This window comes from Rhea americana, unplaced genomic scaffold (genome assembly GCF_003343005.1).
Source record: "Rhea americana isolate MKP2758 unplaced genomic scaffold, rheAme1 scaffold_224, whole genome shotgun sequence".
NCBI lineage: Eukaryota > Metazoa > Chordata > Aves > Rheiformes > Rheidae > Rhea > Rhea americana.
Genome location: NW_028186340.1, coordinates 1,375,104 through 1,389,667, shown reverse-complemented (window position 1 = coordinate 1,389,667; position 14,564 = coordinate 1,375,104). Strand labels below are relative to the sequence as shown.

The window sequence follows — 14,564 nt, the reverse complement described above, 5'->3', positions numbered from 1 at the left end:
GCTGCCAATTAAAGCCTGACAGAAAGATTACCTCTGATTTTGGTGCACTTGTCATTTGAACTAAGATCAATTTTCATAGCAGACTACATGAGCTATAAGATAGCAGAATTAGATTCTATCTTACCAGTATTGAGAAAAAGAAATATTTTAATAGGCAATAAATTATTTTAATTGAATATATTTTATTTAAAGAGATATTTAAAATGAAACATAAAGTGATGAACAATATAAAATAAATTCAAAATAAGACAAATTTAGGGAAAATGCCTAATATTAAGAGGTACAATAAGTGCCAAAGTTTAGGTAATCTTTGTCTAAGATATTAAATTACATAATAAATGAAAGAAAAATCAAAGGTCTGATGACAGATAATACTTTAATAAATAAGTTTCTATAAATAAATAATATATTTGAAATGTAAATAATTGCCTAACTCATTTAAGGTMTTGTAATTTGTTTCCAGTTTCCATTCAAATTGTTACATCTATATTTTTTAAAATAATTTGAACCAACAAACATTGCTTTCTCTATAAAATTAATTTACAACATGTTTTAAATTCAAATCACCATTTAAATCAACCCACACTTTTTAAAGGCACCTTGTCCTTGACYGCCAAAAGCTATTGCTAAATTTATAAAATTACTGAAGGTGAGAGTAGACATACACCCATCTTTTAAAGAGTTCAATCACTTTAGTAATACTATTATAAATTCAGAACCACAAAAATGCTCGTATTTTATGGGTTTATTTTATTTTATTTTATTTTTTTCCATTATCTAAAATTTCAAAGCCTGGTACTCTCAGGAACTGYAAGCTACCTTTTCTATAATGTAAGTGACATAAAACCAATAAAAACTGCAAATTAGATAGGAAGAATTAGAAAAAAAACATGTTGTAATCGTTAAAGTTCTGGAACTCTCAACTGTCAGTAAATTGCTTTACAGTTTTGTATGTTTGTCAGAGAAACATACACTTGACACATGCTCTTTGTTCACAGGGTCACTGAAAATGTTTTTCTGGAGTATCAGTTTCATTGTAATGATTGGGAATATTTTGTATTCAGTTGATGAAATGCTTTCCCTAAAGTATCTCAAGTAATCTAAAGGAAAACWTAATGAAAGCATCAGCTGACATCAGAAACAGTAATTTCTCTAACGAGGTGACTTGCTGGACAAAGTATTTTAGGGATAACAAAGAGAAGAAAAAAATAGTATCTAACATGCATAAAAGACATCATATGTAGTAAATTCAGAAGTAAATGTGCAGCTGCAGACCAATAAAGAAAGAGAGAGATGTCAAGGCTTATTAGCAAATACGCAAACATGACCTCGACTGGAACCTAGGGAGAGGAAGAAGAAACTGCCGACACAAAATGATGAACTAATGATGAATTATATTGTTCATCTTCTTTCTGGCTAAAGGACTTCAGATACTGGCAATTGGCCCTAACACCCCACCACCAYTACCAGAATGAAACCACTGACCTTAGGACCCAGAGGAGCAAAACATCAAGAAAAGAGGAAGAAAGTAAAAAGTGTGTATGTGTAAGACCTTTAATTGTATTATTATATCAAAACTTTTTCTGCATAGATGCATTCTTGCTCTTTCTGTAATAATTGCACCTAGACTAACAATGATGCTTAATTAGACTGATAAGATTTCAATTATATTATAGTTTTATATAAGAAGTGTATTTCCTTTTCACACATAAAAAACCCAAGATTTTGAGTGCTGAAATGGCACACAATATGGAGCRCTTCTTTTAGAGATGGCTCACCAATTTTGTCTTTTAAACTTAAGTCACAGACAACAGTGATGTTTTCAGACTCCTTCTCTTTCCCACTAAACAGTAAACGATAATATGCTGTAAGACAGAACCAGTAACAATGAGACTGTATTCAGAACAGAAATTATTTCACCTTTTAAATACTGTAAAATACAGAAATATTTTAAAAGGTATATACTCTCTGTGGAGGGAAAAACTGCAATGTTTGAAGACTGCATTTCAGCAACTGTAATCTGTTCCTAGAGTAAAGTGCAGTAAATAATACAGCACTTGATACATTTCTGGACAACATTAAATGATATGATTATCTTGAATCTATTCCTTCTGGGACTACAGTGAGATGCTCTACCACTGTCCTGCTCAGTGGTATTTTTCTGTAATATTTTTCTGTAAATGGGATGTTATTTAATTCCTAAGGAATTAGGTGGTTTGGCCAATAAAATCAACTTCATTACAAAAATTAGAATTTTAGCAGTGAGAGAGTAATTTTTCTAATTATAAATTATATGCTTGCATTACATATAAACAATAGCTTGGGAAGCTATTAATGTATTTTTGATTTTAAGTACTAGTTTTAGGCAGAAATCTGATTGCCAATATCGCATAATTCTTCAGGTATTACTCAGCTATAAAATTAGGAAAAAAGGTAGATGGCACAATTAATAATAATAATAAAAAAAAGGTCTCAGAGCCTTGGACCACTTCCTACAGCATGACATATTGATATGAAATATTCACAATCAAATAACTCACAGAAGTCTRTTTTTACAAAAATTTGCTTTGTAATTCGGAAGAGCAAAGTTTTGCTCTGGTAAGACCATACTTTGAAATCAAACTTCTTTAATTCACTTCTGGGTCAGCTAACACCTCACATTTCATCTAGTTTATGCTTGCTCTCAACAAGAAATGGAAGATGCTGCTGATACAGTCACGTAACTTCATTTTTAACTCCTTAGTTCACWTCAGATTTCTAAAAGCTACTGATASACCAAATACTGTGGTAGAGGAATTATTCCTTCAGAGTTAGTCCAATTGTTACATTGCACAGTGGATGACGAAACACACACTGAGGGGAAAACATTGGTTATAAGTAAGTGATGTACAATCTATCACTAATTTTTGAGAGACTGCTTCAGTGTCTGATAGTCACCTGGGTATCAAATCCCACYCTTGTTAGTAAGTAGCTAAGTAGCTAACTCTACATAGAAAACAACTATCCTTGTAGAAATACTAAAGAGTAAATAATTTGTAACAGTAAAGGGCTACATGTAACAGTAAACAAACACCATAGCTGAGAAAAAACTGTCCTTGTTGGGAAAGTGGGTTAAGAAAAAGAACAAAAGTCAATTTACTTAGACAATAATGAAGAAAATAAAAGAAACAAAAGAAAAGCATATCTGTAGGTTGCTTGTCCCTTTTCAGATTAACACCAGGAGTCTCATAAGCCTTTCAAGTATAGGCAATTTGTCTTTCATGACTATAACTGGGAATTCTTACAGAAAAAAATATATATATATATATAATATATATAAAGTCAATGGTTTTAAAATCTGTATGTTAATGTATAAATCTGCAGGACCACTATCTTAGGCATTTAAGTTTCTATGCTACCCAAGAAATACTGTTCAGAACATAGCCTTTTCTAAATAGAATATTCCGCTTTTCTTTTCTTAAGTTTTAGGTGAGAGAATTATGCATAATTTTTCTAACTTTTGGTGAAATGTAAAAAGTAAAATTTTAAAAAACACTGCACAAGCTATATATTGGTTATGGTTTATAGTAAATGGAAGAAGGATATACASCTATACAGATATTCTCTAAGCTTTACTTGTTCTTTATTCTGGGGAGAAATTACATTTCTCTCWGTTCAGTGGATGCCAGTTGAGTCCTTTCTAATCTTACAAACTCATTTGATAGTCATCAAAGKTTAGGATGAGTACAAAAAAAACATTTTATGAAAGAAGTATGCAGAAATGATGCAACTTGARGCAGACAACTATAAATACTTCTGAAAATACTGTCACATGACTCCATGTGTAATCAAGGTGCTTAAGTTAAATATACCAAAACATTAAATATATCCTGCTTGTTCTGCTACATGCAGTCAAGTATGCTTAGAAAATATGTTCAAGAAATTTGAGTACATCTCTACTCATTAAATATTTTGTCACTTGTTCTGGAAAAATGTAAAAGATTAATACTTAAAAGCAACAGTTTCTGCCTGACAGGACAGTGAAGTCAGGTGTCGTTATGGTTATGTACAAATACAAAAGAGAAGGTAGCATCTTATTGTGTTTGTAAAATGTACTGTCTACAGTACTACCTTTGCCTTGGATGAATTCTGAAAACATTGATTTTGCCTGCACTTTATAACCTCTCTTTTCCTCTGTTTCAGCTGAATATCTGGGTGACTAAAGAACCCATAAATCAAGCACAAATGTAAACAAAGTTTTGAAGTACTTAGCAAGAACTGGATCAAATTCTTTTTGAATAAATATTGATTTCTCCTCCAATAAGCAGATGGTCTCCTGCACTCTTCCTTGATTTAGCTGAGGCCACGGCAATGAAATTAAAAACATGTTATAACTATGACAAAGGCCTCTTCACTGTGGCAGAGAATAGAATATACCTGTGAATCCAGGGGGGCAGAAACACTGATAGCCTCCAAGCCTGTTGAAGCAGCTTCCTCCATGCAAGCAAGGCAAAGTTTCACACTCATTGACATCCATCTCACAGAGAGACCCATAGTATCCAGGTGCACAGTTACAGAGGAATCTTCAGAAAGCAGAAAATCAGGTAAATCAATAGGAATAAACAATATGTTTGATCTCAACATTGTGAAGCTATCTGTATGTTCCAGTGTCAAGATGTGGTTCCCTAATCACCAGTCATGTTAAAATAATTAACAGAGTTTYGTCATTTCCATGCCTGTGAAGTAAGTAGAGTGATTTACTGTTTTTAGATGAGTAGAACTRTAAAACATAATTTTAGCTGAAGCTATGAGGAATGACATAAAGGCTAACGTTCTTTTGACACAAATCTCTGAGTAACTGTAAAATGCTGTGGGCACAAATATAAAATGTAGTATTTTCCCTTGTTTACAATTTGCAATTTAGTAAATATTTACATTATAAAAGGCCATTTTTGAAGCCAAAAAGAGATATAGAGATATACAGCAATTTAACTTAAGATCAATATTCCCAACTCTACTTCACTCTTATTTCAAATAATGGGGGGGGGGGGGGGAGGGAAGTATGCCTAAGCCAGTTTTTCTTTTATTTTCTTCTTGGGTTCCGTAAGAAGTAAACATCTGAGTCAGTAGGATTTGCTTATCTCATCTTGAAACAGAAACCTTTTCATATGGTGCAGGTCCCATCCAAACCTCAAGATAGTGAGTAGGCTTTATAAATGAAGAAATTTGATATATATATATWTWTTTTCATTTAGTTGTAGTAACTCACCTGTTTACGAGATCTAGGCAAGTTCCATTATTTTTGCATGGTTTTGATAAACATTCATTAATCTCCACTTCACATAGTGTTCCAGTAAAGCCATGCTGACAGGAGCATCTAGCAAAAAATGTCATAATTGTCACGACATAACTTTACTTTTTAGTTTAATAAAAAAATGAAAAAAATATGTCCTGGATTTTAAGGAGTGATAGTAAGCAGAAAGTTCAAAAATTATGTTTTATTTCTTCTAATCATTAAAAAATACTACACTGTAGTCCTTCCCCCCTGCAGTCGTTGCCTGGCAAACAACAGTCCTCTCTGTGGTGGGGGCAGAGGTGCTGCCACACTGCCTCTAGCAGCCCTGGGGGAAGGACGCGGGCTGACAAAAGAAAACACAAAAATAATSCAAGATCCCCACCACGAACATCATGCTCCTCCTGGTGAAGACCTTGAGATGCTGATAGTATGTCAAAACTGGTGGAGAAACTTGAGGGAGCTGGTGGATGTTATTGCTAGGCTGCTCTCCATCATCTTTGAAAGGTCATGGAGAACTGGAGAGGTTCCTGAGGGCTGGAAGAAAGCTAACGTCTCTCCAGTCTTCCTAAAGGGCAAGAAGGAGGACCCAGGMAACTACAGGCCAGTCAGTCTCACCTCCACATCGGAAGGGTAGTCATAACACCAGAGAGAAAGGATAGATAATTTTAAGTTTTCTTGTGTAACAATTGTAACTACTTTGTATTAATTTTGACTATGAGTATTAATATTATTGCAACTGGACTAATGCTAACTGTATATTGTATTTTGATAAGACGCTGAAGATTTTAATTATCTTGACAACAAATTCTCAGGTTCACCTATACGGCGTTTTCCTTTCCACCATAGTAAGATTTTGAATATAATGTAACAGGGTAATAAGTCAAACAAATATTCAATACAGAATACAGAATAAGAATTTTCCTCACTTGAAATGGTTAATCCCATCCACACAGAGACCCTGATGCTGGCACGGATGGGAGGCACACTCATCAGTGTTAACTTCACAGTTAGTACCTTCAAATCCTGAAACAAAGATTACATTGAGTGTGAATGAGTTGAATTCTACTACATCATGTGAATACTAAGGGTTATGGATCCTCTTGATGGTTTAGCTATCTGAGCTCAAGACCAATTTAGATAATGCATATGTCTGTTTTTACAAAACCTCAGCTAGTCTTGAATGCTTTCAAGAGCTGGAAGAAACCTCAGTGGTGACTGTGCTCTCAATCCTTTATTGGGAGCTGCATCTAAGTGGAGGCTCTTTGTCTTTGGTGCCCAAGTGAACTGTGTTGCAGCCATTCCCATGCCTGGTCCTGTACTCTGTTAATCTGGACTCTGACCTTGGCCTGTGGACTAGCTCTTCAGCTTGACCTCAGACCTGCCCCATTTCTGTACACTTGCCTGCTGATCTGGCACACTTGGATGACCCTGGCTACTGTCATTTGCCCTGCATTGCTTGCCTCACTCAGGTCTTATCAGATGAGGCCCCTGGCAGCGAGGCTGCTGCCCCTGGTGGCCTTGCCTGGACTCCTGGCTTCCCTTCCCTCATGTAGCAGCCAGCTCTCGTGCTTGCTGACACTGGAATTAGGGGCAGCAAAGACCCTGTGACTGCTAAAGGAAGATGCTTCTCCAAGCATCTTTACTCCTTAGCTTTAGCAAGCAGCGTTCCTTTCCCAAGGCTACTGGTCTACAATACACTAAAGCACSAGAGATACTAGATCTGGATCAAACAAATGAGCACCTGACTGAATTTACTGAGGAAAAGTAACCCATTTTAGCAGACTGAAAAGGCTTTCTTTGGGAGTGTGGATAATTTCAAAAACTAAAAGCTAATTCAATAATAAATACATTCTAGTGCATAAAGCTRGTTAGAGACCACATTTATTCAAAGCAGTCAGTAGAGGAGGAAAAAAACTTAATTGATTTTAATATTTAAAAGGAGAAAAGTGATTATGATCTTATCTGCACAGTACATCACTTGAATAGTATGTCACCTTTGCAAGCACCCCAAAATATATGTTAAATGAAAGAGAGAGAAGAGATTTTTCTGAGTGATTTTGTTCTTAGAAAACATACTGCCGCACAAAAAAAGTCACATAAAATAGCTATTACATTAAATAAACTGCTGTGCTGAAATGATATATACAGTGAATGTCAAGAAAGTTTAGGTAATGACTAACATTGAAGTAACTCATCTGACCAAAATCAAGTATTTATCCTTTAGGGTCTAATCCAAAATATAATGAAGTTAAAATGAATATTTCCACTAAATTTAGAAGTTATTTTATAAAACTTTCATGAGACATCTGAGATACACTGTCAGAAATGAATAAAAATTTTCTGAAAATTGAGAAAATTGAACTTTGGTGTTCCTGCAGTTGATTTATCAGACTGCAATATATAATTGGGYCTTTCCTTTTATCTTTTCAGATTTCCTTGATTCAGTAGAAGACATACGGTTGAGGATAGGGCTACTGCATGACCTGTAGCATCTCTAGACTGGATAGGTCTCTTCTGAATCCTTCTATGTTCAGGAAATGCTAGATGTTCACAAGACTAGGTGTTATCCTGCTGCTTTCCTGTCAATGCTGTACCAGTTCTTGACACATTTCATGGGTTCTTCAGCTATTCTAACAAACCAATATATAGGAAACAGAGATCCTACTGTACAAAAAAAAAAAAAAAAAAAAAAAAAAAAAAAAAAAAAAAAAAAAAAAAAAAAAAAAAAAAAAAAAAAAGGAAAGTCGAAACTAGATTTGAACAAAAGGGATCACTAGTTGTTTCAAGAAGTGTCTTTGTATTAAAGACAGAACCTGCCTGTACTGAAAAGTATAGGAAACATAAAGACCCAGGGAGGTTTACAGCTTGCCAATAAATGTTAATATTTGTACRGAATTACTTGCATTTTTTCTTTATTATTTGCTTTTCTACCATATTTTTACATCAATGTAAACTACCATCATGATCGCAGTAACAATAGGTTTCACAGGAATGTCTACAGCAAAGTTGGAAAATGAAGCTGGGAATGTATCTCAACATAGCTTTTTAATCACTGTCATCTACTCTTCTGATGTTAATTCTTTCTTTGTATGACTGATATAAATTTTTGTAGAAATATCTGAATGTGAACTGAAATCACTAATTTTCTATTTATATGATATTGCCCCAAACCTCTTGAAAGGAACTACTATAATAGAGGATAAAAAAAATCTCYATCACAGTGGACTGCTCTAAAGTAGCTTCCTCAGCATAGACAACACTGTTAAATTCAGAATGCTTTAGCRTATTATCTGCAAATGGGTCAGAACCAGAGCAAGCATTGAAATAATTTTGATATCAGCAGTGTGTGTAATTTGCAGCTTAATATTGTAACTTGAGCTTTCATCTATTATTTGCTTGCAGTATGCTTTAGGAAAGAATATAGGTAAAAGGACTACAAATTGTTTCTTGGCATGCTAGTTGACAATTACAGCTCAGTACTAGAATTAGCTACATCAAACAGACAGCAGCTGCTGACAACGAGCTGTTTTCAAGAGTTGTGGTACATGCCACCCCAGTGCCATTGAGCAAGAGCAGAAAAGGTGGGAACATGTTTCTGTATCTCTGGTTTGATTAATGAATCAGAGAACAAGCAGAATGCGAGGCCAGGACCACAGCAACATCACTAGTCAATGTCCTCTTTTGTGACTTTTCGTTTATTTGTAATGTTTGACATTTCTGAAACTAAATTCTGCTGCAGAGTAGCAGCTGATGTCAATAGACAGCAGAATTGGGACTTCACAGAAAAGTAGCACACTGAAAGAAAAAAGAAATATGTATAAAATTTTAAGTAACTTATAGATATATAGGCACGTTTTTTTATTTTTTTAAGCTAATTGGAAGAAAAAGGTGTGAAGCTAACAAAGTAAACTTTAAAAAACACCAGCAGAAACTAATAGGGCTGACATAGAATACTTTCTCATTCTTTTATGATCCTATATATTATTTGAACAAATATCTTAAAAAAAAAAAAACAAAAAACAAAAAAACACAGTTGTCAGATTAAAATACATAAAAAGGAAAATGGAGGGCATTCATCATTCTGTTTTCCCCTGCTGTCCCTACGTGGTTATAGATGGTTTATAGAATCCTCTGGCAAATAATATTGAGATGAGTACATAAAGCACTATTTAGACATATTTTTGATTGCAGCAGCACACATTTTTCCAACGCATAGCAAAATATAGCTACCTTGAAATCAGACAACTGAGGCATACATACTGTAGTCATGTATGTATTATTCCTACAAACAGAAAAAAAAATGCAGGTTCCATTACAAAATATCACCAGATACGCTGCTACTTTATGAAGTTATAACTGTGTTTTCAATCTACTATTGAACAAATACTGCCTCTTTTAAATTGAAATGAATTAGCTCAGTCTTTTTAAAATACTAAAAGGCAATCTCATTTTTTTTAATGATAAATATTGGTAATTTTTTTAAGTAACATTTAGGCAATATATACCCTAATTTACTATTAAAAACAAAGCAAAAACTTTTGAAATAATAAAGCAATTTTTAACCATACTGGCAACTTTTATAGAAGATTTCAACTAAAAGTTTTTCTGAAAAACTTTAAGCAAAAATACTCATTTCCACTTGAAACGATATGAAAAATACTGAAGAGGAACTGATTTAAGGAAAGAACTACCTTGGTAGTTTATTTACACACTGCATATTGAAGCTTCAATATATCTCATGGGCTTAACATACATGGCCTCATGGAGTTCTTGCATTTTACATTATACTCAAGTGTATTTTAGAAGGAAAAGTAATACACTAATATTTTTATTTATAAACTACAACTGCTGCCACACACACCTGTAATCTTCTGGGATATTTAAACTATAATTAATGTATGGATGCAATTTTTACACAGTACTGCAGACATGTTTCCAGACTATTTCATATATTGTAAGAAAGAAAAAAGATAACACAAGACAAAAAAGCAGGTCTGTTTTCTGTTTACGTTGATTTAAAATGTTTAAAATATTAACTATACTATTAAGCATAATGTTATCAATAGAAAAGGAATTTTCATTACCTAAGTTGGCATTCACTTAGTAAGATCAACAAAACATACTTTATTTTAATATTTAATTTGTAGTTTATGCTGCAAATATAATTAATTAATTTGAATTACAAATCATTTTTATTTTAAGCAAGTTATTTTATAAAGTGGTACACTACTTGAAAGACTGAAAATATGCATCTTGCTGTAATGTATGTTTCTGTAACAATATTTAATACTCCATGTATGAAAATAATAGACACATTTAAATGCAACTACTTCCTCCCTTTGCTAATGTAAATTAGTCAAACTTAGGATTCAAATTATAAATCAATAGTACATCTAAATGATTTAATGTAGTTCTCCAGCCAAATACTTTACAAGATATCTTTACAGGAGTAAGACATTAAAAATGGAATTTTTGACCTTAGTGCTTTCTATGTGGAAAATCTGAATGTTTTCTGAACTCAGTTCAACACATTCTGAACTTCTAAATGAAAAAATGCATCTAGTCAATAGTAAAGAGCAAATGGCACACATTGCCAATTGTGAATACAGAATTACAACAGAAACCTGCTCAAAATTTCCAATTTTTTGTTCAAGTAATTATCCTAATAGGGAAGGATAAGCTGAAAGGGCTTCTTTGCTTTCTCCTCCCCCCCCACCCCCCACCCCCTAGGTGGCCAATATAGATTAGACTACTGTAAAATTCAACAAATAAATAGATTTATTTGTCAGCTATTTTTACACTATCTTTTACTGTATTAGAGAAGTTAAAGTAAGATGTAAATAGAATTTAACAGATATTATAGTACTTTCATATTGGATCTTTCTTACAAAATAATGTTATCCATATTTTATAAAAATCATAAGGAGACAGCATTTCATTTAAAATTTAYGTTTTAAGCATTTAATAATACAAGCTCTAAAAATATCTATGTTCTATGCAGAATATCACAAAAGCAGATTCTCTAATCTCAAAATACTAGTGTTTTTCATTCTCAGGAAACAAAGTACTACATTAGAGTTAGTAGGTCCAGCAGTATGTTTGGATTTGTTTGCAATCTATTGTAGTCAGAATGATACACTTTTACTACAGATGACAGAAATTCTAATATCTTGTGGTACTTTTGCCATCAGTGTCAATGATGAAGCATTAAATGCTGTTACCTAGGACGAGACATATTATATTGTTCCTCCTGCTTCTCTGAAAAATTGGAACAGCTACCACATGTCTCAACTTTACCTGCAGGACTTGTGTAATAGGCAAAGTGCAGGAACGTACAAAGTGTAGCTATACATCTGCTGTTAAGAAGCCACAAAGTTTTGCTTTTGGAAAGARTACATAGAGGATGAAGAGAAAGTAGAATGGCTAATGCCAACACAGAGTTCGGTTGCTGTTTCTACACAGACACGATAAGGTACCCTCCTTAGATCTCTTATTGACACCTCTCCACAGAACATGACACTCAGTTTTCCTAGAATCTTCTAATCCATGCAATTCCTTCTGCATAAACCAATTATGCTGGTACTCTCAGTTTCTAGTTTTGCATTTTCAGAGATATCACAGAAGGAAAGTATAAAGAATTCACTAATGAATAATTTAATCATACTCATTTGGGCCCAGATTTTTAACATGTCTGTGAGGCACTGAAAATTGCTGAAGTCATGTCTTCTTGATGACCCACACTAGTTGTAAAATAAACATTATTAGTAATCAAATCTATGAACACAAATAAGGTGTCAAAGCTTCTCATTACTTGTGTGCTATAATGTGACACAATTTGCTGCTTTCCATTTTTTTTTCACTCTTATCTAAAATGGTGTGTTTCACAGAGATATGTACAGAAAAATCTCTATAGAAATAAACCAGGAAATAGGCACTTGGTATGGAATTCAGACCATCTGCCTTCTGAACAAATTGTTCTAAGCTGCCTTTGTAGTCAGTGGAGTGAAATAGGTATTTCTACAGCATTAGTTATCTGACTTATTTTATATGCCTAGTTTTGGATGAAATGAATTACCTTAGAAAACTGCCTCTTTCTCTCCATCRACAATAAATGGAGTACAGGGAGACCAGCTCAGCRTAAACTTTAATATTGTGGGCATCTACATCTGGTCAAATTAATCCAAACTTTCTGGTGGCTTTATTCTAATAATACCTTTTTCATTGATTTCATTTCCCTTCTGAATTTCTTAACTCATTAAAAAGCTACTGAACTAAGTCAAATGCTGACTGAATAACCCTTCTTTTTGACAGAGATAAAGCTTTGGTATGAACACACAAATCTTTTCCCACTAACTGTGCCTTGTTTCAGTTCCTAGATAACAGGACTTACAATTCTTTCTTAAGAATAAATGATTGTAAAAAAAATCTTTGCTTACAAAACACTAGTGTTTTTTTTTTCTAGACCACCCTTTATGTTGACACATTACTTCTTGTCTTGCCAATCCTCTGTAATATTCATATACTTATATTTCCCCAGGTTCCACATTTCCCCTTGATGTCTCTTACCCTTTGTCTCACATTTCAATATCAAGTATGCCTGTTGCAGTTCAATGATCTTAACCAGAAAATTGTGAGTCCTAACCTGGCTTTTGTGATCTAATTAATTCCATATTTAGGTATTTCATTTATACTTTGCATTAGGTATTTCATAGCAAAAGTTAGACATTTTGGAAAAGTTCAGAAACCTTTTCTTGAACTGCGATGTTTATTATTAAAATCCTGTAACACACATATAAATACATGCAATCCTATTACATGTAAATACAGGCATAGCTATAATCCTGTTTTCAGGAACAGCCTTTTACAGTCTTTTAAGATTGTTGTCTTAAGATGTATGTTCATATATATTTTCATTACATATTCTAGATCATCAGACTTTGAACTGACAATTTATGTGATATTGAGAATGTCACACACAGCATGTGTCCAGATTACAGTTCAAGGATGTTATTATGTCTTTGTATCTGTTTGTACAACTCCAAGTCTCTTAGTAGGTGGTCAGATTTTATGTAGTAGTGCAAATTACCTTTTTTTCATAGACTGATATTGATTTGCACAATCCTGGCACTGATTTCTGCTTTATGGATTTCTATGCTTCACAGAAATTAAAYTTTCTCATTTGCTTATTTAGAATAGGGTTATGTGTTCTGTCATACTGCAGGGCTTTGCATTTTTATTTTTGTTTTGCTCTACTATTCACCTATTTGTATTTACTTTCACAGCAGCAGATTCCTCTCCCTTAACAACTCTGTTGCTTTTTTAACACTATGATAATGGCATTTCAGAGTAATCTGATCTCTAATATTTTAATTCCTTTTAATTACAAATGCTTCTTTCAAGGTTTAAATCTGTGATATACCCTTWCATTGTTTTCCTTAATTTGACTACATCTTTTTCACAGTAATTTGGTTCTTTCACGTAAGACAATTATTCTCAGAAAGCTGCATTGCCTCTAGAGAACTGTCTTATTATCCGTTTGGAATGCCTTTATGCACCTACCACTCTGGTGACTGACATTACCTAGAACTGAATAATATTTTAATATTATTTATATCAAATTCATATTTCATACATGAAATTCATGTCCTCTGCTGTATTACATTTTCTTTATGATTATTAAGATTCATTCCAAGGACAGAATTTTTTAAGAAGGGAAAAAAAAACATGTTGATAAATGAAGTAATAAAACATTTCACTATTTGCCACCTATGCCTGAAGTTGTCCTTTCCTCCTCTGTTACATTTCTGCTCAGTATGAAGTATTTCAGAAACTAATGGAAGGATTCAATACTGAGTACAAGCACAAAACAGCCATCTCCTCCCAACAGCACTGACTAGACCTTTGCTTACAAATTACTGGCAAACTATAYATGAAGAAGTGTTTTCTGTACACTTCCTGGGGAACTTACCCTATTGCAATGATTCATAAACTTTTGGAATAATAGTCTAGCCTCAAACATTCTTGCAACAATTAATATACTCACAAGCAAATGTAGACTTTTCTTTTTTTTTTTAACTATTTGATCTGTTTATGTGGACAACTTAACATAAATTCATGAACTAGTAGTGTTCCATAATCCACACTGAGAGAGCCATGTTCTGTGACACAAACGTCATAATCCATCCCCTTGCAAGGAGCATACCTCTATCACCAAGGCTATCACTTCAAAACCAAGTTTTACATTTTATTATTTATAGAATTTTAAAAACCTTTAAAGCCAAAATGGGTA

The 14,564-nt window shown here is 33.4% G+C and overlaps 1 protein-coding gene across 1 annotated transcript in view; it reads right to left on the bottom strand.

Annotated features, from left to right (window-relative positions):
* The window catches only part of LOC146595489 (uncharacterized), a gene marked incomplete at its 3' end in the record, with an annotated part of 408,834 nt that overhangs the window by 36,699 nt on the left and 357,571 nt on the right, over positions 1-14,564 (bottom strand). Inside the window, exons 24-26 of the mRNA XM_085305610.1 lie at positions 6,202-6,298; positions 5,249-5,356; positions 4,417-4,562 (exon numbers count right to left, since the gene is read on the bottom strand). Coding sequence (XP_085161736.1) covers positions 4,417-4,562; positions 5,249-5,356; positions 6,202-6,298 — 351 coding nt within the window. The remainder of the gene's footprint in view (positions 1-4,416; positions 4,563-5,248; positions 5,357-6,201; positions 6,299-14,564) is intronic.